Source organism: Salmo salar, chromosome 24 (genome assembly GCF_965601325.2).
Source record: "Salmo salar chromosome 24, fSalSal1, whole genome shotgun sequence".
Classification (NCBI taxonomy): domain Eukaryota; kingdom Metazoa; phylum Chordata; class Actinopteri; order Salmoniformes; family Salmonidae; genus Salmo; species Salmo salar.
Window position 1 is genome coordinate 12,749,814 of NC_138314.1, and position 27,354 is coordinate 12,777,167.

The 27,354-nt window shown below is 46.7% G+C and overlaps 1 protein-coding gene across 4 annotated transcripts in view; it reads right to left on the minus strand.

Moving 5' to 3' along the window:
• LOC106585101 (methylcytosine dioxygenase TET3) overlaps positions 1 to 27,354 on the minus strand; it is a 65,696-nt gene that overhangs the window by 27,123 nt on the left and 11,219 nt on the right. Inside the window, exons 1-2 of one of the 4 annotated variants that reach the window (XM_014170939.3) lie at positions 18,722 to 18,965; positions 17,856 to 17,915 (exon numbers count right to left, since the gene is read on the minus strand). The exons of 1 other annotated variant lie outside the window; for it this stretch is intronic. Coding sequence is in view for 1 of the 3 variants with exons in the window: in XM_014170937.3 (XP_014026412.2) it covers positions 17,856 to 17,915 (60 nt within the window). In the remaining 2 variants the exon portion in view is untranslated. Of the gene's footprint in view, positions 1 to 1,101; positions 1,886 to 17,855; positions 17,916 to 18,721; positions 18,966 to 27,354 lie in introns of those variants that run through there. 2 more of the 4 variants (XM_014170937.3, XM_014170940.3) reach the window with 2 other exon arrangements.

The window sequence follows — 27,354 nt, forward strand, 5'->3', positions numbered from 1 at the left end:
CCTTTGAATTCACCTTCTGTGCCGGGTGTCTGGTGGGGGTCCCTGGGGGGGGGGGGGGGGGTGAACAGCCGGCCGGCGATACGTGAGAGGCCTCCATGCACGTTGCCCCATAACAAACTGATCATCAGACTGAGCTTAGTGGATTGGGGGGGGGACGACACAGAATGAGTAAGAGAGTTGCAATATATTGGAACACCGTGGTCACAAAACTGTACAACCCAACAACCCCCCCCCCCCCCCCCCCAACCAGTCACATTGTTGTTGTTCATCTCTGTTTCTCACAGTCAATAAACTGACACACTTCCTCTAACTCTCTCTAACACGTACAACACCAATTGAATCGCCGGTTCCACACGCCCGGCTTAAACCCAAACACTTTAACAACACGATCATAATGACAGTTCTCATACCCGGTCAACTGGGACTTCACAGATGTATTTAGCCAAATGAGACTGTCACAAATACCTTCTCTCTCTTCATGCACACTGTGTTATACACACCGCGGCACGCTTACACCTGCGGGCACCTACCACGGTGCTTCTGACAGAGCAGACCACGTGCTCGGACAACTATTGACGCCGTGTGAGAGCTTACTCTTTCCTGCCAGGACACACACACACACACGGCACGCACCGCACAAAGCTTCCAATCGAAAACATCAACACGCCCAACCAGAAGAGACTGCCTGACCTGTTAGACACCCTAAACTCTGAGACTAGTCCCTTTAAACGACACACAGGCTGTACGTTGCCGGCTAAACAGTCAAGCTGGTCTATCCTACAACTGGACCACTACACGTTTGTCCCCACCTCACGTCCCCACCTCCACCAGACCAGAACAGATGCCTTCAAGGTTGACAGCACAAAGTCAAAAAGGAAGGAGGGTGGAGAGACAAAGGGGGTGGGGGGGGGCATAAAGCCTGGGAGTAGACATAAATCCAAACAGTTAGACACACGACACCCTCCCTCTCTCCTTCCTTCTATCCCCCCCTCCCCTGGCTTTCCTTTCCTGCCGTGTCTGTCGTCGAGAAAACATGAAGGAGGAACCATGAGAATAAAACCCAGAAAAGAGTAGAGAGCCCCACACAGCTTCAGTACTTACATGGGTCTAGACGTCCTGCCAGTGGAAGTGGAGAGACACAGCAGGGAGAGGAGGGGAGCATGCAATAGTGGTGCTATGAGGGGAGCCACTAGCAATCTGGTGGAGGCTTTTTTTTGTTGTTGCGGCACACAAGCACCGACGCGCACGCACACACACACACGCACACACCTCCCCCCATGGAACGCACGCCCGCTCTCTGTCTCTTCTTACAGCCGTCACTTTCTGTTTTCTCCTTTTTCCTTTCTCATTACCTCTCTCTGCTCCTCCCTTCCCTTTTCAATATCCTTTTTCTTTCTCTTACACTCACAGTCTGGTTCTACTTGCAGCCCCCACCTTCGCCTCTCTCTCTCTCTCTCTCTCTCTCTCTCGCTCACTCTCCCTCCCCCTCTCTCTTCTGTGTGTGCAGAGCGAGAGGCCATTATCTGAGGCACAGTGGGCACGTACGAGGGAATGGAGGAGTGTGCAGTGAGCAGAGAGAGAAAGCGAGAGCTCGGGGATGGACGCTAGCGGCAGCGCTAGAAACAGCAACACATTGCAGGAGAGCGAGAGCTGTTACCAGGCAAAGCTCCCTCTCTCTCTCCACCAGCACAATCCCTTATTGAATAGGAACACCGTGAATACATAACAGTGTGTTTCGGATAACATTATGTTATGTGTTTTAGTGTATCTAGTCATGTCTAGTCATTTGGGTTATCTAAGAGTGGAGCGGTTCTTGAGCATGTGGACGCGGTGGAAACCACTAGATGCAGGCGAACGCCAATCTCAGCAGCACTTGCTGGAACATCAACAAGAAAATGAAGAAAAAAAACAACAACATTAAAATGTCCATATATATATATATATATATATATATATGTGGTTTGAATTCGACCGATTCAGACTCAGACTTTCTCCTGCGAGACAAGCTGTACGTCTATCTTTCTGTTTCTGTCATAGTCCGTTGGTCGTTGCAAAGCCGCTGACGATCTCTCTGATCGTTTCTCTGTCGTCTACCACAGAAATGTTAATAGTAGCTACTTCTTTACAGGTCTGTTACCTTCCCCGGCCGCTGATGTGTCGCTCAATGCGAGGTGATGCCGGGGGAAGAAGAGCAGCCTAGGACTTGTAAAGGCGAGACGAAGCATAGCGAGTCTCCCGCATACCAGAGGATAGCGATGGCTTGAGAGGACTTTTTAAGGTGCCAATACGTTTCACACTCAATCGTTTCTAAAGCCTATAATCTCCTGATTAATACATACGCGAAAGAGGGAGAAAATGGATTGAATGTGATTGAGAGAGGGGGATAAAGACTACAGGACTGGAGTCTGGGGAACTGGACAAGCAGCAGTCGATGGCAGTCTGGTAACATACAGACCACAGGGATAAAGGAAGCCAGAGGGACAGTAGAGACGAGAGGAACATCGAGGGGAGAGTAAGGAGAGATGTTGAGCTACAGAAATGCAACATTCACACACACACACATAACAACCTAGTAAGTTGTCTTATTCATGTGACTTCGGCTCTAGCAAGAGAAGGACGAGGGAGCAGAGGAGCAGCGATGGAGCGGCTTGTCGCTTGACAGAGACCGTCCGCAGCGGCATGGTGCTACTAGAGACGTCGACAAACGGCAACATCATTTGCACCGACGTCTAAGAGGACAGAAATGATTCCGCTGTCTCTCCTTCTCCATGGCGTGCCTGCTTTCCCTCTCCTACCATCCGGCCGGCCGGTCACTCTGTCCCGCCAATGTTCTCCCAACGTTATCCCCTCACCATTGCTTCAGCTTTAGCACCACCATCGCTAGCTTACTCCACATGCTACCCCTCTGACCGCCCTTCTCTGCTCCTTCTCTTCTCTCTGTCCCCTCCTCTATCTGGAATCAGATTTATCAAAGAAGAAGGGGGGAAAAACATGGCCGACGTCTCGTCTCTCCTCCATGCAGATGAGATCCTTGTCAGCTCCTGCACAGTATTGTTTTATTATTATGAATGAGCATGTGGACACTGCGCATTGGCTGGATTTATTGGAGTAACCTCTCCCTCTATCTCTCTTTCACTCTCTCTTTTTCCGCTCACACTTTCTCTCTAGTGTTTGGTTTCTGCCCATTCCTTTCCATCGCTCCAGGTTCATGGCAGACAGTGTCACTCCAACCCTGTCGGAGGCTTTCGTTGTCTGGCCCTGTGACTCACACAGTCCTCCACCAGCGCTGCCTGGCATTCACACACACCGCACGTGCGCACGCGTAACCCAAAGACAAACACGGCACAACCCAAGCTGCTGCCTAGTAGTAAAGGGAAGTGTGTTGTGTCACATGTCCAGGAAGCACCAATGAGAGAGAGAGAGCGAGAGAGAGAGAGCGAGAGGGGTGAGCGAGAGAGCTAGTGAAAGCATGTAGTTATGACATAACTGTTACATCATCAGAACCCGCCCGGCTGCCCCGCCTCGCACAGGCTGGACTTAAGTCTCATATGACACCGTGTGTAGACCCCCCCCCCCTTACCCCAATACACACACACACACACACACTCTCATTCATTCACCCTCCTGACTAGCGCTCGCTCTCTCCCGCAGTGCAGTGACACGGCATTTCTCGCTCTTAGAGCAAACTTAACCGTCTCCGTTCAGCGTAACACACTCATCTGCTCAACGCCAACAAGAGAGTGCATGTACAACAAAGAAAGAAGCAAACCCCCACCCCTGTTTTAAGAACCTGAATACGACATGAATATGAATTCCCGATATGAATTGGATTAGCCCCAACCGATTTCTAAAAGGCTGTTCTGGCCTTGTCATATAGACAGTTCAAACAGCGTAGGATAATCCAAATGCTTTTAAGCAACTAGCGGGCCAATCACAGGAGGTTGGCGGCACCTTAATTGGGGAAGACGGGCTGGTGGTAACGGCTGGAGCAGTAGAAGCGGAATGGTATCAAATACATCAAACACATTGTTTCCATGTGTTTGATGCCATTCCATTTACTCCGTTCCAGCCATTATTATGAGCCGTCCTCCCCTCAGAAGCCTCCACTGGCCAATATATAGATGCATTCTGCTAGCAGCAGACTACACTTCAATACTCTTGTCAGAACTATACTGTTTTTTTCTTTATACATTTTCTCTCACATTTTTTGAAGCTAAAATAGTCGATTTTCATACAAATAATATCTTCCCAGAAAAAAGCTATATTATGTTAACGGTTCTGTGATACACCACCTGGGATGAGCAGACCAGCAGCCATCACAGCTCAGACAACAGACTCACTTATCTAGTGTGTCAAGACCACCACCTCCCTAACGAGCCCTATAAGCCCTTGTATTCTTCACCTCAGTACGTCAGTGCCACACCAAAGTTGACGGGCCTGTCCATGTGTGGACTCATAAAGGGCCAGTTTACCGGACACAGATTAAGCCTAGTCCTGGACACTAAAATAATTGAATGTAAAATCTCCCATTGAGTTTGTTTCTAGTCCTGGACACTAAAATAATTGTATGTAAAATCTCCCATTGAGTTTGTTTCTAGTCCAGGACACTAAAATAATTGAATGTAAAATCTCCCATTGAGTTTGTTTCTAGTCCTGGACACTAAAATAATTGAATGTAAAATCTCCCATTGTGTTTGTTTCTAGTCCTGGACACTAAAATAATTGAATGTAAAATCTCCCATTGAGTTTGTTTCTAGTCCTGGACACTAAAATAATTTTATGTAAAATCTCCCATTGAGTTTGTTTCTAGTCCAGGACACTAAAAGAATTTTATGTAAAATCTCCCATTGAGCTTGTTTCTAGTCCAGGACTAGGCTTAATCTGTGCCTGGTAAACTGGCCTTTTATGTATAGGACGGGATAAACTAACAACCACTCTTGTCAAAGTTAAAAGTGAAAAATTATTTTAACTTAAATCTACCCACGATGATATAAATCTATACACACATTAGCCATTTATTTTAACCATATGTTCCATCAGACTCATCAAAACAAAAGGAGTCTATTTTACTCCCAAATGGCAGAAACTATTGTTCTGTGATCTCAACAATACACCAGAGAGAACGTTCCCTATGTCTCAACCACCTGCAGACACAACTGTCATGTGTACTTTGAACTCCTTCAGGCAAACCCCTGACTACCTTGTGTTCCCTAGACCCAAACCGCCACAGACAGTCACAATTGAAGTACTGCCAAAGCCCTGACAGACATACAGTGAGGGAAAAAAGTATTTGATCCCTTGCTGATTTTGTACGTTTGCCCCCTGACAAAGAAATGATCAGTCTATAATTTTAACGGTAGGTTTACTTGAACAGTGAGAAAAAGAATAACAACAAAAAAATCCAGAAAAACGCATGTCAAAAATTGTATAAAATGATTTGCATTGTAATGAGGGAAATAAGTATTTGACCCATCTGCAAAACATGACTTAGTACTTGGTGGCAAAACCTTTGTTGGCAATCACAGAGGTCAGACGTTTCTTATAGTTGGCCACCAGGTTTGCACACATCTCAGGAGGGATTTTGTCCCACTCCTCTTTGCAGATCTACTCCAAGTCATTAAGGTTTCGAGGCTGACGTTTGGCAACTCGAACCTTCAGCTCCCTCCACAGATTTTCTATGGGATTAAGGTCTGGAGACTGGCTAGGCCACTCCAGGACCTTAATGTGCTTCTTCTTGAGCCACTCCTTTATTGCCTTGGCCGTGTGTTTTGGGTCATTGTCATGCTAGAATACCCATCCATGACCCATTTTCAATGCCCTGGCTGAGGGAAGGAGGTTCTCACCCAAGAATTGACGGTACATGGCCCCGTCCAGCGTCCCTTTGATGCGGTGAAGTTGTCCTGTCCCCTTAGCAGAAAAACACCACCAAAGCATAATGTTTCCACCTCCATGTTTGACGGTGGGGATGGTGTTCTTGGGGTCATAGGCAGCATTCCTCCTCCTCCAAACACGGCGAGTTGAGTTGATGCCAAAGAGCTCCATTTTGGTTTCATCTGACCCCAACACTTTCACCAGTTGTCCTCTGAATCATTCAGATGTTCACTGACAAACTTCAGACGGGCATGTATATGTGCTTTCTTGAGCAGGGGGACCTAGCGGGCGCTGCAGGATTTCAGTCCTTCACAGCATAGTGTGTTACCAATTGTTTTATTGGTGACTATGGTCCCAGCTGCCTTGAGATCATTGACGAGATCCTCCCGTGTAGTTCTGGGCTGATTCCTCACCGTTCTCATGATCATTGCAACTCCACGAGGTGAGATCTTGCATGGAGCCCCAGGCTGAGGGAGATTGACAGTTCTTTTGTGTTTCTTCCATTTGCGAATAATCGCACCAACTGTTGTCACCTTCTCACCAAGCTGCTTGGCGATGGTCTTGTAGCCCATTCCAGCCTTGTGTAGGTCTACAATCTTGTCCCTGACATCCTTGGAGAGCTCTTTGGTCTTGGCTATGGTGGAGAGTTTGGAATCTGATTGATTGATTGCTTCTGTGGACAGGTGTCTTTTATACAGGTACCAAACTGAGATTAGGAGCACTCCCTTTAAGAGTGGAAATTAGCAAAGTGAGCAGCACTCTGCACTCGAAACACTGCAGGGTACCCACTCTGCAAAAACTGGTCGAATAAACATTGTTTCCACGTCATTTCAACCATAAAATATAATGTGATGATGTTGAATCAACGTGGAAAAATAATTGGATATGGAAAAAGTCATCAGTGTAAGGGAATTTAGTATTTTTTTTCACCCAACTTTAGCTAAATCCAATGACATGGTGAAATGTTTTGTTGATTTTACGTTGAATTCACATTAGTTGACAACTCAACCAAATGTAAATCAAAACTAGTCGTTGAACTGACGTCTGTGGTCAGTGGGTCGCTCCATAGCAACAAGTGGTCAGCTGATGTACTAGTGAATAATAACAAGACAGTGCTGGTTTAATGAGGGGGCCTAAAGAAGGAGAAAGTGATGATTTTTAAAAAAACAGAAGGGCAATTCAACACTTACAGTAGGAGTACTCTATTTGAGCATGAGGTGCGTGGTATGTGGTAACAGAAATGAAATAATTATCTGACTAGTTCTCAGATTTATCAGTAGATGTGATTCCACATCTCAAGTCCTCTCTCTCTCTCTCTTTCTCTCTCTCTCTCTCTCTCTCACAAAGCATTGTATTGGCCTTGTAGGAGTGATGACAGAATAGAGTGAGTGCAGCTGGGGCCGTGTGTTGTGTTCACCTCTTTCTACCATGACTAAGACGGACTGACTCATCTTTTCCTTCAAACAATCACCCACACACACTGACAAAGAAAACACACACCCCCTCACACACAAATCAACACATGTACGCGTTTACTGTATCAAGAAGGCACAGGTGGTGGGTGAAACTCGAAGATGAAAAAGATTATACATGACAAACAGAATGTATCATTTATTTCTACAGGGTACAGAGGAAACCAGCTCTCAGTGTTGAGGAAACAGCAAATATAAGACAGCATGTAAGTCTAGTGGCTGATGCAACCACGCTCAACCCTCTCACCTTATTTGTAGGGAGGCTTGTGTCAGAACATACCATATGTCACATCTTCTAAAACAACAGAGAGGTCTAGGAAGTGTACAGTGCAAGTCTTCTAAGGAGTAACATAGCCTAGGCCAAATACCATCAATAGATTAGACGGTCCAGCCACCCAAATTAGATCATTGCTCTAGGTTCCTGACAGAGCAGAGACCAACCCCCAACCTAATGTTTTCCTGTCAGTCCCTGACCCCATCCCTCCATCCCCCGACCCACGTTACACACCCTACTCCCTTCCAGCCTCATGCCATCAAGGTCATCAGTTCTGATACACACTTCATGTGACACACACAGAGGGGGGGGGGGGGGGGGGGGGGGGGGGGGAGAGTGACACACACACAGGCAGAGATACACACAGGCGCTATGCCTGGAGAGCACACGCAAACTGGGGAGAACACGCAAACTGGGGAGAACACGCAAACTGGGGAGAACACACAAACTGGGGAGAACACGCAAACTGGAGAGAACACGCAAACTGGGGAGAACACGCAAACTGGAGAGAACACGCAAACTGGGGAGAACACGCAAACTGGGGAGAACACGCAAACTGGGGAGAACACGCAAACTGGAGAGCACACGCAAACTGGGGAGAACACGCAAACTGGAGAGCACACGCAAACTGGGGAGAACACGCAAACTGGAGAGCACACGCAAACTGGGGAGAACACACAAACTGGGGAGAACACGCAAACTGGAGAGAACACGCAAACTGGGGAGAACACGCAAACTGGAGAGAACACGCAAACTGGGGAGAACACGCAAACTGGGGAGAACACGCAAACTGGGGAGAACACGCAAACTGGGGAGAACACGCAAACTGGGGAGAACACGCAAACTGGAGAGAACACGCAAACTGGGGAGCACACGCAAACTGGGGAGAACACGCAAACTGGGGAGAACACGCAAACTGGGGAGAACACGCAAACTGGAGAGAACACGCAAACTGGGGAGCACACGCAAACTGGGGAGAACACGCAAACTGGAGAGAACACGCAAACTGGGGAGCACACGCAAACTGGGGAGAACACGCAAACTGGGGAGAACACGTAAACTGGAGAGCACACGCAAACTGGGGAGAACACGCAAACTGGGGAGAACACGCAAACTGGGGAGAACACGTAAACTGGAGAGCACACGCAAACTGGGGAGAACACGTAAACTGGAGAGAACACGCAAACTGGGGAGAACCCGCAAACTGGGGAGAACACGTAAACTGGGGAGAACACGCAAACTGGGGAGAACACGCAAACTGGGGAGAACACGCAAACTGGGGAGAACCCGCAAACTGGGGAGAACACGCAAACTGGGGAGCACACGCAAACTGGGGAGAACACGCAAACTGGGGAGCACACGCAAACTGGGGAGCACACGCAAACTGGGGAGCAAACGCAAAGGCTCTCTGCGGAGTACAGGCTGGCTGGCTTGTGTAACACCCTGTTGCACCCTCGACAACTACTGTGATTATTATTATTTGACCCTGCTGGTCATCTATGAACATTTGAACATCTTGGCCATGTTCTGTTATAATCTCCAACACAGCCAGAAGAGGACTGGCCACCCCTCATAGCCTGGTTCCTCTCTAGGATCCTTCCTAGGTTCTGGCCTTTCTAGAGAGTTTTTCCTAGCCACTGTGCTGCTACACCTGCATTGCTTGCTGTTCAGGGTTTTAGGCTGAGTTTCTGTACAGCACTTTGTGACATCAGCTGATGTAAGAAGGGCTTTATAAATACATTTGATTGATTGATTGATTGATTGTGCTCTCACTCACACGCATAAAATGACTGAAGGTGGTCCCAAGTGGCTCAGTTAGTGGAGAATGGTGCCTGCAACGCCAGGCTTGTGGGTCCGATTCCCACGGTGGACCAGTATGAAGAAAGAAAAAAAAGTATGAAAATGTATGCTCTGGATAGGAGCTTCTGCTAAATGACTCAAATGTAAACAAGGGTCATTGGGTATGGTGAGTGGAACTGAAAGTGTAGCATAGAATACAAATATCTGAGAATCTATCTTTCTGCTCACTCGTTCTCTCGTTCTCTCTGTTTTTCCTTCCTTTGTCTTATTTTATCTCTCACTCTACACTCTTAGAAAAAACAGTTACGTTTTTTTAACAGGGTTTCAGTTGTGTGGCGCCAGACATTTGACAGGCAGCATTTTAATTTACCGGACATTTGAGAAATTTACCGGACCCACATGCATTGGGTGCGTAACCTGATTAGGACGTCCACCCACGGTGCTCAGAATGACAGGAATCACATTTAGATGATGGTAATTCATATTAACAGAACATGCAAATTGTGGATGAAAGGATGTGCCGCCCTTCTTACCGAATTCTGATGGGCACTTTGAACATGTTAGAATGACTGTCCACATTTACTTTTCCTCAACCAACAAGATGAGTAGCGAACAGCAGAATCACTAGCCTATGTCAATCTACTATCACCCATGGCAGAAAAGTGTACCTATTCTATTGGTCAGCTTGTCAAGAAAAAGCCTATTCCAAACCGACTCTGGGACAGTTGTGGGACGATAGATCCCAAATTCATACAACTAGGCTACATTTTCAAAAAACGTTAAAAGGAATGAGTCAGATGCAACAGATCAGAACTTTTAGCTTAAAATGTTGATAGACTATTATTTCTTCGCATTATAAGCGCAACAATGCACACAAGGCAGCAGTCTACGCGGGAATGTTCGTTCCATAATGCAATTAGCAGGAAAACACAGTTGTCAAAAGGGCACGGCACATGAGAGCGGTTTCATGTGACAGAGAGGTAAATATCAATTTGAAATTTAGAAAGAGGTGAGATCTAATAGGCAAAAAGTAGCATGGGTTGCTAATATGACTTGGATTGTGCCTTGGGCTACTGGACAATGAAAGAAAGTTGATATAAAAAATAATTGCCTCCACAAATATGATCTGATTTTGGCTAGGCTATTTTGTAGCAAGGTAAGACATGCCTCATAATATGTCTAAAAATGTTCAGGTTTCAAACAATTAAGTATATGTTTTCAAAATGCATACTGCTTCCAGCTCATTGCAAAGTGGTGTGTGCCGCGCTGATGAAGCCTGCCTTCCGCTGACTATGTATTTGCTGTTTGAGATGCTGTAGCAGTGGCTCTGGCGGTGTCTGACAGATGTTTTGCTCAAAGGCTCTGTATCTGTATGCCGTACACGTGTGATAAATAAAATACATAGCAAATATACGTTACACGCCACGAATTCAATTCCACAAGATTATGCAAAATTAACCTATAGACCGATAAGCATGACCAGTCAAATGTATTTCCATCGACTGGTATGTCCATCAATGAGTAGGGGAAAAAAACTATATTATTTCGCAATTCGATTTTTTCTTTCTTCTTCTCCCTGACAATTGGCCAGCGGCAATTTTATTTATCTGCTTGTCAAAACAAACAAAAAAATTGCCCAAAAGCCAGCTAATACCGGTTAATGGAAACCAGAAGTTTTTACTATTTCTCTGTCTTTCTCCATCCGTTTCTTCTTTCTTTCTCTCTTTTTTTCTTTAACTCTGTACCTGTCCTCTCCTCTGTGTTGTCCCTGACCTGTGAGCTCCTCCTCTGCTCTGGGCAGGGACAGACAGATGGACAGAGAGAGAGAGGGACAGAGATATGGACAGACAGGGGGGACAGAGAGGTACAGACAGATAGACAGAGAGGGACAGAGAGGAACAGGGAAGTGTAGGGTGGCAGTGTAGGGTATCCACCGTGTCATAGCTCCTGACTGCCCTTCCTGACACATGGCACGTGCAAGTCAGCACGCACACACACACAGCCCAGCTGGGAGGGAGAGGTCTGCCTGCCTGCCTGCCCCACTCCACCACTCCTCACAAAGAGAAGGGGAGGTAGGAGGAGAGGAGGAAGGAAAAGGGAGGGGGAGGCCAGGGCGGAGCCACCAAAAACACTCCAGCACCAGCAGAGGGGGAGGAAAGTGAAGGAGGAATAGTGTTTTTGAAAGACTGGTCTTTGTGGGAAAGACTTGGGACTGAACGAAAAATAGAGGGAAATATGAGGAGGCAAGGAATGGGTGGAGGGAAGAGGGTGGAGAGAGGGGGGGGGAAGAAAGGGTGAAAGGGTTTAAAGTAGTAGTGGAAATAATACCCTTACATACTGTAGTTGACAAGACAGTAGAATTGATAGCAGATGATGTCACAAGTGCGATGAGGTTATACTGTTTAAATCAGTACTAACATTCAGTTGGAACACTTTGGGGAGGAGTCTGACTTGCGACCCATCCATCAAAGACAGACAGACAGACAGACAGACAGACAGACAGACAGACAGACAGACAGACAGACAGACAGACAGACAGACAGACAGACAGACAGACAGACAGACAGACAGACAGACAGACAGACAGACAGACAGACAGACAGACAGACAGACAGACAGACAGACAGACAGACAGACAGACAGTACAGCAGTACAGGGAGGGAAAATATTAGCGAATGAAACAACTACGGTGCAACAACATAACACCTAGGGGGAGGGTTACACTGTGAGCGAAATAGAGAGAGAGCGAGAGAGGGGGGGAGAGATAAAGAGAAGGGGAGAGAGAGAGGGCTAGAGAGGGAGAGGGAGCTAGAGAGAGAAATATATAGAAAGGGGGTTAAAGGGAAAGAATAGGGAGAGAACCTTCCCCAGCCCCTGCACGGCGGCGTGTTGCTAACATTAGCTCCCCATATGTTCAAGCCAAGTGCAGCCCGTTTTAAAAGGTCCAGCGATCTCCTTGCCTGTAGCGCTGCAGAGAACCTAGAGCACCAATTGCCTTGCTCTGTGTCGTGCTTTACATCAACTACTACATACCCTACATATCCAATAACCATGACGTTTGTTGTAAACAAACACTTTCAAGCCACTTGAGGCCATACTGTATCTCCTATAAGTTTGTAGCCTACACTCGTAGAAACAAAAGGTGCTATCTAGAACCTAAAAGGGTTCTTCGGCTGTCTCCATTAGAGAACCTTTTGAAGAACCTTTTTTAGTTCCATGTATAACCCTTTCAACAGAGGGTTCAACATGGAACCCAAAAGATTTCTACCTGAAACCCAAACGTGTTCCACCTGGAACCAAAAAAGGTACTCCTATGGGGACAGTTGAAGAACCCTTTTGGAAGCATTTCTTTTCCTAAGAGTTTAGCCGACAGGATCCATGTGTTTTCACACCAAACTCCAATACTGTATCATGAAAACTAAAAACAGCTACAGGGATAACTTCTAAATCCTGACATGCAGTCATGGTTTGGCGGAGAAAGGCTGTGGATTGGCTGGATTCATTACAGTACTATACACACAGAGCTGGTTCCCAGTCTCCGAGAGAGAGCAGCCAGCAGAGAGGTGAGAATTTAAGACATGAGACAACAGCCTCCTACTCCTCCCTCCATTCATTTTTCATTAACCGTGGCAGGCAGCGGTGCTCGGGCCGCTCAGCCATTCTGTCCTCCAGGAGAAACCAGACGCCATCCGGCACGGACGAGAGCCACAACACTTCAACCACACAGGGCACCGCCAGTGATCCATGCCAGGACTTAAGCCAAGCCACGGGCACTCAGTCAGCCCCACAGACAGGACCCGTGAGGGGGAAGAAACATGACTGGGAACTGGGACGAGCGTCTGTTATAGAGCATTAATTAGAAGAGACACATTACAAGAGAGCTGTTGATGACAGTCAATCCCTTCTTGACATTTGAGTGGTCCCTGGAGTCTGCATCAGGGGAGGTGAATTAGTGGGTGAATACAGAACATGAATCAAAATGTCATTCAGGATCCCACTGGGGCTCAGTATGTTTCCTGCACATCTTGGTCGGTGAGTAATACAGGGAGACAGACACTTGATTTGAAGTGGTTTGCATAACGGTTTGATGATTTCTGAGTAATAATTATAGAATATCTGACGTAACCAATGGAAACGTAACCATGAGGAATGATTGTTCGTTGTGCTCGACAAGTTTCGTTCTTAAGACGCTGCGAGCTGTCATCTATAGGACCCAAGTGCATTGAGACTCATAACGGGAAGCACTGACACTTGGTCAATCACATTCAAACAATCGGCTCCATTTCTGTCCAATTCCTCTACACGTGGGCACTAGAAAACCCCACCTCCTCAATCCAACAAACAGTAGGTAGATATTTGGCAACAGGCATCAGGACCATGACTACGTTTCCATGCACAGTAATAATTCAACATTAAACTGTGCATGGCAGTGGGCAGATAATGCAATAGTCACCTGCTTTTCTGAGCAATCTTTTGAATTATTAGGACATGTAAACAACTTAAATCGGTGTTCCAGGGGTGTATTTGATCTGCGCATGTGTTAGCCCCAGCCCGAGCGAGCCTCCCTCTTTTGCGCGAATGAAGTGAGTTCAGAACAACTGAATGTATGAAGTGAGTTCAGAACAACTGAATGTATGAAGTGAGTTCAGAACAACTGAATGTATGAAGTGAGTTCAGAACAACTGAATGTATGAAGTGAGTTCAGAACAACTGAATGTATGAAGTGAGTTCAGAACAACTGAATGTATGCGTCTTAGAAGTAGTTTTCACATACAAACTTTATATGTCCGAACTCCGAATCAAATACGCTTCCCAAAAATAACATGGTCGCTGTGGTGGAACGATAATTTTGATCGAGCGATTTTCTGCAGTCCCATCAGGTAGCCTGATTTCAGATATGTCCATGTAAACAGGATTATTGGGGAAATTGATTTGAATTTTTTTTGCAAAGCATGTAAATGTTTTAATTGAACTATTATATTAATCTGACTATCCACAGTAATCACATTATTTTGTGCATGCAACCGTATTCAGTGACAGGTCAACAACAACAAAAAAGACGCTGAATGTAACTAACCTGGAACACCACACGCTTTCTGTAAATACTACACCTACAGATACTGCTACCCCCCCCCCATACACACACACACACACATGCAACCCATCTCATCACAGTTCAAATTACAGTGATGTCATCTGCCACTCACTGTTACCACATAAACTAGGTCACGGTTAACCCTTTCTAATCTAATCGAGGGTGGGGATTCCACAACATGGCTGTGTTCCAAATGGCACCTTATTCCTTATATAGCTAGTGTTTGACTAGGGCCCATAGGAGCAGGTTGTCATTTGGGACACAAAACGGTTCAACCAAACCTGCGAGCGCTGTACTTTCCATTTGTAATCAGAAACACAATGACTAATTCATGTCTTTGCTCCATCTACCTTTCCGGTAAACAGTCTACGTGTATTTGCGCATGGTGCAAGTGCACGTTTGATGATTGAAAAGGAATTAAGTGCATATGAAGAGAAATCACGCCAGCACAGTCTGTTGTAACCTCTCACGTTGCTCTAGTGTTTCCTGAAGAGCTACTACAGAGACCAGTAACCCTTCTAGAGCTGAAACTAAATGTTAGAAAATAGCAGTGTATACTTCAAATGTATACATTATATGTACAGTTGAAGTCGGAAGTTTACATACACCTGAGCCAAATACATTTATACTCAAGTTTTTCACAATTCCTGACATTTAATCCTAGTAAAAATTCCCTACCTTAGGTCAGTTAGGATCACCACTTTATTTTAAGAATGTGAAATGTCAGGGCGTGACAATAATAGTAGAGAGAATGATTTATTTCAGCTTTTATTTATTTCATCACGTTCCCAGTAGGTCAGAAGTTTACATACACTCAATTAGTATTTGGTAGCATTGCCTTTAAATTGTTTAACTTGGGTCAAACGTTTCGGGTAGCCTTCCACAAGCTTCCCACAATAAGTTGGGTGAATTTTGGCCCATTCCTCCCGACAGAGCTGGTGTAACTGAGTCAGGTTTGTAGGCCTCCATGCTCGCACACGCTTTTTCAGTTCTGCCCACAAATGTTCTATGGGATTGAGGTCAGGGCTTTGTGATGGCCATTCCAATACCTTGACTTTGTTGTCCTTAAGCCATTTTGCCACAACTTTGGAGGTATGCTTGGGGTCAATGTCCATTTGGAAGACCCATTTGCGTCCAAGCTTTAATTTCCTGACTGATGTCTTGAGATGTTGCTTCAATATATCCACATATTTTTCCTATCTCATGATGCCATCTATTTTGTGAAGTGCACCAGACCCTCCTGCAGCAAAGCACCCCTACAACATGATGCTGCCACCCCCGTGCTTCACGGTTGGGATGGTGTTCTTCGGCTTGCAAGCGTCAACATTTTTCCTCCAAACATAACCATGGTCATTATGACCAAACAGTTTTATTTTTGTTTCATCAGACCAGAGGACATTTCTCCAAGAAGTACGATCTTTGTCCCCATGTGCAGTTGCAAACCGAAGTCTGGCTTTATTATGGCGGTTTTGGAGCAGTGGCTTCTTCCTTGCTGAGCGGCCCTTTCAGGTTATGTCGATATAGGCACAGTCAACTTAGTGTATGTAAACTTCTGACCCACTGGAATTGTGATACAGTGAATTATAAGTCAAATAATCTGTAAACAATTGTTGGAAAAATTATTTGTGTCATGCACAAAGAAGATGTCCTAACCGACTTGCCAAAACTATAGTTTGTTAACAAGAAATTTGTGGAATGGTTGAAAAAATGATTTTTAATGACTCCAACATAAGTGTATGTAAACTTCCGACTTCAACTACATATATATATATATATATACATACAATATACAAATATATATGTGTACACTGGAGAATTAAAGAGTGAAAACTAGATTTTTATAGAGTGCTTCTTCAACAGGGCGTTGTTTGTGTGGATGTATGAGCCAGTCTTGACTATTTTCCAGAATGATCCTTGAATCATGACAACAACAGATGGTGACCAACAGCCTTAGCTGATGAGAAGTATGTGTCAGCACTTGGACTTTAAGAAGTTCACTGAGTTCAAAAGTAGCATGAAAACCAATTCCCTGACTGTCTGAACATGTATAACTGAAACCGAAGATCATTAGCACAACAAGAAAAGCCTACGGCTAAATTTGAATCTCCTTCCTCATATTCAACTGATCATCAACATGCCAAAACTCAACTTTGACAACCGATCTTACAATGAAAGAATCCATTCAAAAACAAGACATACGTCAGAATACTGGACATTGATTAGCTATGCCAGTCTCTATAAACAGATTGCCAGTTCAGCGACAGCATGGACGGAATCCTCCGTCTGAACCCATAGCTCAGAGATTTACCTCGTATATAAACACACAAGCGTGCCACGACTTGGCAGACCAGAGAACAGCAGCGCGCCAGCACTTAGAGGCCACGTGCTAGAGGTTACTATAGTACACACACACACACACACACACACACACACACACACACACACACACACACACACACACACACACACACACACACACACACACACACAGCCAGATAATCATGTGCGCATGCGTGTCTGTCTGACCCACTAACTTTTACTCCCTCGGTTGACTTCTGAACTCTGAGAGGAGGGCCCGCTCCCTGGCTCCTGAACCTGTGGGTACGGTTCCTCCTCCTCTCCTCCTCCTCTCATCCTCATCCTCCTCCTCCTCTCGCTGGCCGCCTCTCTCATCACATGCCTGCCTCTGCCGCCAATCGCCGCCCAGCCCGGGACGCTTTAAACCCGGCCCAGCCTCGCCGCCTGCCACTTAATCACAGCGACCTAGCACAAAACGCAGCCGCCAGATAAAGCCTGCGCTCTGAGCTAGCAGCCATGCAGCCAGCTACAGGGTGAAGATAACTAACTAACTACACACTGCACCGCGCCACAGTATAAGTCTGTTCACACGCCTGCCTTTAAAGGCCTCTCCTCTCCTGTGAGACGGAGCTCAGACAACTCTGAACACAAACCACACGTGGTCACCGGCGTGAGCGCCAACAGACAGATGACATGTGGATGTCTATTTACGGTCTGTCTGTTTGTTGATCAAGGGCTAGTTAAAGCTCCCTGATATAAGTGCACGCGTGCACACAAACACACACACAAACACACACCGGTTTCTGCAGCACTATATGCCCTTCCTCCCTTCTAACATCTGCAAGCCTCCTACAAACAGAACAGACACACAGGGAAATCGCAGACAGATGACAGCCCAGATGACAGCCCTCCCCCCCACTGCAGTAACACAAGGACTGAAGCCCTCCAATCCCACTAATAACCCAGAAATACAGCACATAATACGCTGTCTGACAGACTAGCTCTGTCTCAACGCTATCTGCTCCAGGTGGAGTCTTCCTCTTACCTCTGTTGCCAGACTGGGCTTTACCGACCAGGCTTTACTGTAGTCCTCAATATGTCCCACCTTACCAGCCATTCAGGAGAGTGAGAAAGGGAGAAGGAGAGAGAGGGAGGGAGGGAGGGAGGGAGGGAGAGAGAGAAATGGGGGGAGAATAACAATCAATCGAACAATGCGACAAGAGCTTTCCAAAGAGACGTGTCAATCCAGACAACATGAGCGCCTAAAGAATACCCCGTCTATATAACCCCCTTCTCATATTCTCTCCTCCTGACAGGAAAGGAACCTAACACATATCACTTCTATTTGCCTTCAAATGGCAAGCCAAGCCGGCGCTTCCCCACTGCTCTGAGCGAGTATGAGAGACAGTGAGAGAGCAAGGATTCTATTTTAATGATAGAATTATGTAATGCATCATGAACGAGGAGGATAGCCTCTATTCACGATTGTAGCAATGTGCCTTTGAATATCACCATGACAACATATACATCTACCATATTTCTGTAAATGGTCATGCATTATAACGTCTTTATAATTCATAGACATTATTCATGTATAGATTACTGTCAATACGACGATAATAACACGTTTAAAGTATCAACTCCAATACACTACAAAGGGGTTGTAACAGTAACAGCAGTAATAATGGAAGTCCTGAAACAATGAACACAGAATAGCAGCAGTGTACATTGGATATGCCCCTCTAACCACTTCTAGCTGTTTAGAGTACCGGCAGTGTGTTGTCTCCAGCTAACCCTCCTGGTCTCTCCACCCCCCTCTCCTCTATCTCAAATAAACCCCACAGACTCCCCTCTCTCTCTCCCGGCTCTCTGTGTCCCTGTCCGGCATTCTGCCTGGTAATTAATATTTACCCAGTGTGCCAATCTGTCTTGGTGTGCTGCTCTCTCTCTCCGTCGGCTGGCCGTATCCCCATCAGAAGACTCAAGCTCCCTCTCGTCTAACCTCTACTATCACACTCTCTCTCTCTCGCTCTCTCTAGTCTGTGCTCCAACCCATTCAGGAAGCCATCTTGTGTTTTTAATCCTGTTTTACATTAGCCCTAGTACACACACATTCTCTCCCTCCCTCCCTCTCTCTCTCTCTCTCTCTCTCCCTCCCTCCCTCCCTCCCTCCCTCCCTCCCTCCCTCCCTCGTTCCCCTATGCTAATAGGTCTACCGCACACGCACGCACGAGTGAGGATTTTTTTTCAAACCCAGCCTCTGTGATCGTTTTCACTGCTGCTCTACACACTACCTCCCCCCGTTCCTTCTCCTTTCTTTAAACCCCCCTCCTCTCTTTCTCAGTCTTTCCATCGAGTAAAACTAACTGCACTCGTGATGTGAATACACCCCCCCCCCCACCCGCTCTTCAACAATACACTCGCATGAACACACGCACACACACACGGCCGGCGCAAACGTCACGCTACACACCGCACACAAAGAGAGTCAAGCAACCAATCAGCGGCCGGCCTGAGCTCTGCTGCTAGGGTGAAAGAGAGAGAGAGTGAGAGAGAGGGAGGGGGGGGGGGTGGCTGTGTATGCTTGCTTGCACATGCAGTCCTATATCGAGTTAGTGAGAATAACACAGAGAAAGAGAGAGAAAGAGAGAGATAGACGGAAGGTGGACTGGGGGATGGGACCTCTCTATGGCTGTCAATTATCTCCTTGAGCTCGGCTTCCCTAAACAATGCCTCTGGTATGTGGTATCGCTGAGGACCATCTGTGTCAGGGTTGCCTGCAATAACTGGACTGGACTACAGTGCACACACACACACACACACACACACACACACACACACACACACACACACACACACACACACACACACACACACACACACACACACACACACACACACACACACACACACACACACACACACACACACACTCTCTCTCTGTGTACCGGGGAACAGACACTTACACAGCACCACAGCCATTTAAACATGCTGACTCAAGATTCACACACGCTGACATAATGTAGCAAACATTTCTGAATTGTGCAAATGTATGGAAATGTGTAAAAACGTAACACAAGGTAGAATGTGAAACGTATTTCTGTACCGTGTGAACACTTTGCGTTGCACAGGTCATTGACAAAAGTTGAAATGAAATGAAAGAAAACACACTGCCTAATGAGTATCATTCTGATAGACTAAATAACCCCCAAGGTTGTACAACAAAATAACTTCCCCTCCATTCTGAGTTGTTCTCTTTTAGGAAACTTACCCTACAAGATGAACATACCGATCATATTTAGGAGGTCTGGGGTGGGGGGGGGGGGGGGGGGTGTTTTGTTTATGTTGGTTTAAAGGGAGAGAGATCTGCTAGTACCGTCTCAGACGCAGGTAAAATATGCTCTCGGTTTAGTTTTCACTGACACTAGTAATGTGCCTCAATGCCAGCCAACTACTGAACACATTTGTATCTGCGTTTTACCAGTATCTTCTACTTTCAAGTCTAGGTGAAGGAGGACAAGTGGCCGTTGTAATGTCCAAGCTTCACAGAGTGCCAGGCAACTGTAGCGACGATGTATATGGGCTTACCTGGATTCATTGTTGTTAGTTACACAGGTTTACTGGCAATCTCTTTTGAGAGAAGTATAAAAACATTTTAAACAGCCATTTAGTCAAAAGAAAAAAGCACAAATCACAAAAATAAAGAGAACGAGTTCATGTTGAAGACAGAGAGAGAACGACAGAGAGAGAGAGAACGACTGAGAGAGAGAGAACGACTGAGAGAGAGAGAACGACTGAGAGAGAGAGAACGACAGAGAGAGAGAACGACTGAGAGAGAGAGTGGTAGTAAAACAAGCAGCCAGTCAGTGACACAGCGTTTGTGATGCCTGTCTGAGCCTCAGCCTCTTATATGGCTGGCGTGGAAATTCCCTGCTCTGACGTCACTCAGAGTGTGTGTGTGTGTGTGTGTGTGTGTGTGTGTGTGTTTGTAGTAAGCGGTACAGCAAGAGCGGCTGCGCAGCGTGTTTGTGTTATGGGTGGCGACCGAGCAACGTCATGTATCTGCCGGCGTGCCGTGGTTCCGTTGTGTGGCGCGCTTAAATTATCCCTCCAACATGAGTGATACAAATATCTGTAATAAAGTCCATTAGAGTCGCGTGTCTGAGTCGAGGCTAACGCCGGAAGTTTGTGGACCACTCTGCCTTACGTAGTGTAGTCTATATCTCCAACTCATCTCAATACTCAGCACTGACTGATCTGATTACGCTGCACCTGGCCTCCCCAGACAGGCCTCCCCATTTTCTCCACACACACACACACACACACACACACACACACACACACACACACACACACACACACACACACACACACACACACACACACACACACACACACACACACACACACACACACACACACACACACACACACACACACACACACACTCACACCATCTGCTCAATGACATTACTGTAATCCTGTTGTATAAATAAACCCCAGCCCCCCAACTCAATCTCAGCTAATTCCAACGTACTCTGTATGTCAGTCTCCCTCACCCCCACAAATGACAGATTATTGTCTGGTAACCAGGACGGCACCATCCTCCCTACCAACTTTGGTTACAACAAATTGAACAAGTGAAGCAAGAATGAGTGGTGTTCAGTCTGGTGTAACCAGGGCTACCAACCCGGCAACCCTCCAATATTCTCCTCACTCACCCAGACCTGTGACAACCCACTCCCACTCCCACACCCCTCTAGACTAGGACAAGAATCAGGGGGAGGGAGACTCATTACAATTACTTTAACAATGAGTTGTAAAAATCAGCAACTCATAGTGAGGAGGGTAGGGGGAGGAGTGGAAAGAGGTGGCCGGCTGTAATTACAACACTATTAACAGTATTAATTAACTAACACTCCGACTTCCCACCCCCGTCCTGTCCTGTCCTTCTCCCCTCTACTCTCCTGTCCTGTCCTTCTCCCCTCCTGTCCTCTACTCTCCTGTCCTCTACTCTCCTGTCCTGTCCTTCTCCCCTCCTGTCCTCTACTCTCCTGTCCTGTCCTTCTCCCCTCCTGTCCTCTACTCTCCTGTCCTGTCCTTCTCCCCTCCTGTCCTCTACTCTCCTGTCCAGTCCTTCTCCCCTCCTGTCCTCTACTCTCCTGTCCTCTACTCTCCTGTCCTGTCCTTCTCCCCTCCTGTCCTCTACTCTCCTGTCCTGTCCTTCTCCCCTCCTGTCCTCTACTCTCCTGTCCTGTCCTTCTCCCCTCCTGTCCTCTACTCTCCTGTCCTGTCCTTCTCCCCTCCTGTCCTCTACTCTCCTGTGATGTCCTTGTCCTGTTCTCTCCTCCTGTCCTCTCTAAATGACCTTTCTGGGTTATTTAGCCTTGGGCTAAACAAAAGTGGCAGTAGACATACAAACACCATATGCATCTTTAAAGACGGAGTAATGTACATAGGCTATACTAGTCTTGCGTGGCCGTCCTTCCAAATGATAAGCCTGGCCTCCTATGCCTAAGACAATAGAGGTGTAAACACCACGAGATGTGTGGCCAGACCTCGTGTCTGGAGAGGAGAATAATGGACAGAGATGATGGGATGTGGTTGCCAAGGCGATGGGGACACAGTTGGTGGACTCACACAGGGGCCAGAGAAGACAGAAGAGGAGAGGGGGATGTGAGGAGAGAGAGACGTTCAACCTCTGCTCAATATAGTTCACCTAAAGAGCACAGCTACAGCTTCCTCTCTCTGTCTATCCTACTCACTGCTGGCCTAACCATTACAATCTTACACTGTAAATAGAGTTGAAGTCGGAAGTTTACATACACCTTAGCCAAATACATTTATACTCAGTTTTTCACAATTCCTGACATTTAATCCTAGTAAAAATTCCCTGTCTTAGGTCAGTTAGGATCACCACTTTATTTTAAGAATGTGAAATGTCAGAATAATTGTAACGCTCGTCGTAAGGAGTAGACCAAGGTGCAGCGTGTTGAGTGCTCATGATAAATATTTATTATTAACTCAGAACACTATACAAAAAACAATAAACAAAGAAACACGAACATCATGTTCTGCAGGCTTCACTGAGCAATACAAAAACATGATCCCACACAGAAGGAGGGAAAAGGGCTGCCTAAGTATGATTCCTAATCAGAGACAACGATAGACAGCTGCCTCTGATTAGGAACCATACTCGGCTCAACACAAAGAAATAGAAAACATAGACTGGCATAGAATGCTCACCCCACATCACACCCTGACCTAACACAAAAAAAGGAAAAATAAACGGCAATCTAAGGTCAGGGCGTGACAGTACCCCCCCCAAAGGTGCGGACTCCCGGCCGCAAACCTGAACCTATAGGGGAGGGTCCGGGTGGGCATCTACTCTTGGCAGCGGCTCTGGTTTGGGGCGTAGCCCCCAATCCGCCCGCTGATCCCTCCGCTCTTGTGTCTCCGGAGGAACCAGACCGTGGATCCTCGCCGGAGGCTCAGAACTGGAACCCCCCGCTGGAGGTTCTGGACTGCAGACCGTCGCTGAAAACTCTGGACTGCAGACCGTCGCTGAAGACTCTGGACTGCAGACCGCCGCTGAAGACTCTGGACTGCAGACCGCCGCTGAAGACTCTGGACTGCAGACCGCCGCTGAAGACTCTGGACTGCAGACCGCCGCTGAAGACTCTGGACTGCAGACCGCCGCTGAAGACTCTGGACTGCAGACCGCCGCTGAAGACTCTGGACTGCAGACCGCCGCTGAAGACTCTGGACTGCAGACCGCCGCTGAAGACTCTGGACTGCAGAACGCCGCTGAAGACTCTGGACTGCAGAACGCCGCTGAAGACTCTGGACTGCAGACCGCCGCTGAAGACTCTGGACTGCAGACCGTCGCTGGAAGTTCCAGACTGGGAACTGTCGCCGGAAGCTCTGGACTGGGGACAAATTCTCCCTCTTCTCCCGGATTGGCTCTGGTTCACTCCTCTGCCGACTGCTTCATGTGCCCCCCCCCCCGGCTCTTTTCTCCTGCCACTATTCCTTCCAAAGTCCACGATATATTCCTCCTAATTTCCTCAAAAGTTCACTGGTCCGCCCCAAGCTGCTTGGTCATATTGAGGTGGGATCTTCTGTAACTCTCCTCGTAAGGAGTAGACCAAGGTGCAGCGTGCTCATGATAAATATTTATTATTAACTCAGAACACTATACAAAAAACAATAAACAAAGAAACACGAACATCATGTTCTGCAGGCTTCACTGAGCAATACAAAAACAAGATCCCACACAGAAGGAGGGAAAAGGGCTGCCTAAGTATGATTCCTAATCAGAGACAACGATAGACAGCTGCCTCTGATTAGGAACCATACTCGGCTCAACACAAAGAAATAGAAAACATAGACTGGCATAGAATGCTCACCCCACATCACACCCTGACCTAACACAAAAAAAGGAAAAATAAACGGCAATCTAAGGTCAGGGCGTGACAGTACCCCCCCCCAAAGGTGCGGACTCCCGGCCGCAAACCTGAACCTATAGGGGAGGGTCCGGGTGGGCATCTACTCTTGGCAGCGGCTCTGGTTTGGGGCGTAGCCCCCAATCCGCCCGCTGATCCCTCCGCTCGTGTCTCCGGAGGAACCAGACCGTGGATCCTCGCCGGAGGCTCAGAACTGGAACCCCCCGCTGGAGGTTCTGGACTGCAGACCGCCGCTGAAAACTCTGGACTGCAGACCGCCGCTGAAGACTCTGGACTGCAGACCGCCGCTGAAGACTCTGGACTGCAGACCGCCGCTGAAGACTCTGGACTGCAGACCGCCGCTGAAGACTCTGGACTGCAGACCGCCGCTGAAGACTATTGACTGCAGACCGCCGCTGAAGACTCTGGACTGCAGACCGCCGCTGAAGACTCTGGACTGCAGACCGCCGCTGAAGACTCTGGACTGCAGACCGCCGCTGAAGACTCTGGACTGCAGAACGCCGCTGAAGACTCTGGACTGCAGAACGCCGCTGAAGACTCTGGACTGCAGACCGCCGCTGAAGACTCTGGACTGCAGACCGTCGCTGGAAGTTCCAGACTGGGAACTGTCGCCGGAAGCTCTGGACTGGGGACAAATTCTCCCTCTTCTCCCGGATTGGCTCTGGTTCACTCCTCTGCCGACTGCTTCATGTGCCCCCCCCCCCCTCCCCGGCTCTTTTCTCCTGCCACTATTCCTTCCAAAGTCCACGATATATTCCTCCTAATTTCCTCAAAAGTTCACTGGTCCGCCCCAAGCTGCTTGGTCATATTGAGGTGGGATCTTCTGTAACTCTCCTCGTAAGGAGTAGACCAAGGTGCAGCGTGCTCATGATAAATATTTATTATTAACTCAGAACACTATACAAAAAACAATAAACAAAGAAACACGAACATCATGTTCTGCAGGCTTCACTGAGCAATACAAAAACATGATCCCACACAGAAGGAGGGAAAAGGGCTGCCTAAGTATGATTCCTAATCAGAGACAACGATAGACTCTGATTAGGAACCACACTCGGCTCAACACAAAGAAATAGAAAACATAGACTGGCATAGAATGCCCACCCGACATCACACCCTGACCTAACCCAAAAAAGGAAAAATACATGGCAAAGGTCAGGGCGTGACAATAATAGTAGTGAGAATGATTTATTTCAGCTTTTGTTTCTTTCATCACATTCCCAGTGGGTCAGAAGTTTACATACACTCAATTAGTATTCGGTAGCATTGCCTTTAAATTGTTTAACTTGGGTCAAACGTTTTGGGTAGCCTTCCACAAGATTCCCACAATAAGTTGGGTGAATTTTGGCCCACTCCTCCTGACAGAGCTGGTGTAACTGAGTCAGGTTTGTAGGCCTCCTTACTCGCACACGCTTTTTCAGTTCTGCCAAGAAAATGTTTATGGGATTGAGGTCAGGGCTTTGTGACGGCCACTCCAATACCTTGACTTTGTTGTCCTTCAGCCATTTTGCCACAACTTTGCAAGTATGCTTGTGGTCATTGTCCATTTGGAAGACCCATTTGCGACCAAGCTTTAACTTCCTGACTGATGTCTTGAGATGTTGCTTCAATATATCCACATATTTTTCCTATCTCATGATGCCATCTATTTTGTGAAGTGCACCAGACCCTCCTGCAGCAAAGCACCCCCACAACATGATGCTGCCACCCCCGTGCTTCACGGTTGGGATGGTGTTCTTTGGCTTGCAAGCATCAACATTTTTCCTCCAAACATAACGATGGTCAGTATGGCCAAACAGTTTTATTTTTGTTTCATCAGACCAGAGGACATTTCTCCAAAAAGTATAATCTTTGTCCCCATGTGCAGTTGCAAACCGTTGTCTGGCATTTTTATGGCAGTTTTGGAGCAGTGGCTTCTTCCTTGCTGAGCGGCCTTTCAGGTTATGTCGATATAGGACTCGTTTTACCTTGGATATAGATACTTTTGTACCTGTTTCCTCCAACATCTTCACAAGGTCTTTTGCTGTTGTTCTGGGATTGATTTGCACTTTTCGCACCAAAGTAAGTTCATCTCTAGGAGACAGAACGTGTCTCCTTCCTGAGCGGTATGATGGCTGTGTGGTCCCATGGCGTTTATAGTTGCGTACTATTGTTTGTACAGATGAACGTGGTACCTTCAGGCGTTTGGAAATTTCTCCCACGGATGAACCAGACTTGTGGAGGTCTCCAATTCTTTTTCTGAGGTCTTGGCTGATTTCTTTTGATTTTCCCATGATGTCAAGCAAAGAGGCACTGAGTTTGAAGGTAGGCTTGAAATACATCCAAAGGTACACCTCCAATTGACTCAAATTATGTCAATTAGCCTATCAGAAGCTTCTAAAGCCATGACATGATTTTCTGGAATTTTCCAAGCTGTTTAAAGGCACAGTCAACTTAGTGTATTTAAACTTCTGACCCACTGGAATTGGGATACAGTGAATTATAAGTGAAATAATCTGTCTGTAAACAATTGTTGGAAAAATTACTTGTGTCATGCACAAATTAGATGTCCTAACCGACTTGCCAAAACTAGTTTGTTAACAAGAAATTTGTGGAGTGGTTGAAAAACGAGGTTTAATGACTCCAACCTAAGTGTATGTAAACTTCCGACTTCAACTGTATATACTGAACAGAAATATAAACACATCATGTAAAGTGTTGGTGCCATGTTTCATGAGCTGAAATAAAAGATCTCACAAATTGTCCATGCGCACAAAAAGCTTATTTCTCTAAAATGTTGTGCACAAATTTGTTTACATGCCTATTCATGAGCATTTCTTCTTTACCAAGATAATCCATCCACCTGACAGGTGTGGCATATCAAGAAGCTGATTAAACAGCATCATCATTACACAGGTGCACTTTGTGCTGGGGGCAATAAAAGGCCACTCTAAAATATACAGTTTTGACACACAACACAATGCCACAGATGTCTCAAGTTTTGAGGGAGCGTGCAATTGGCATGCTGACTGCAGGAATGTCCACCAGAGCTGTTGTCAGATAATTTAATGTTCATTTCTCTACCATAAGCTGCCTCCG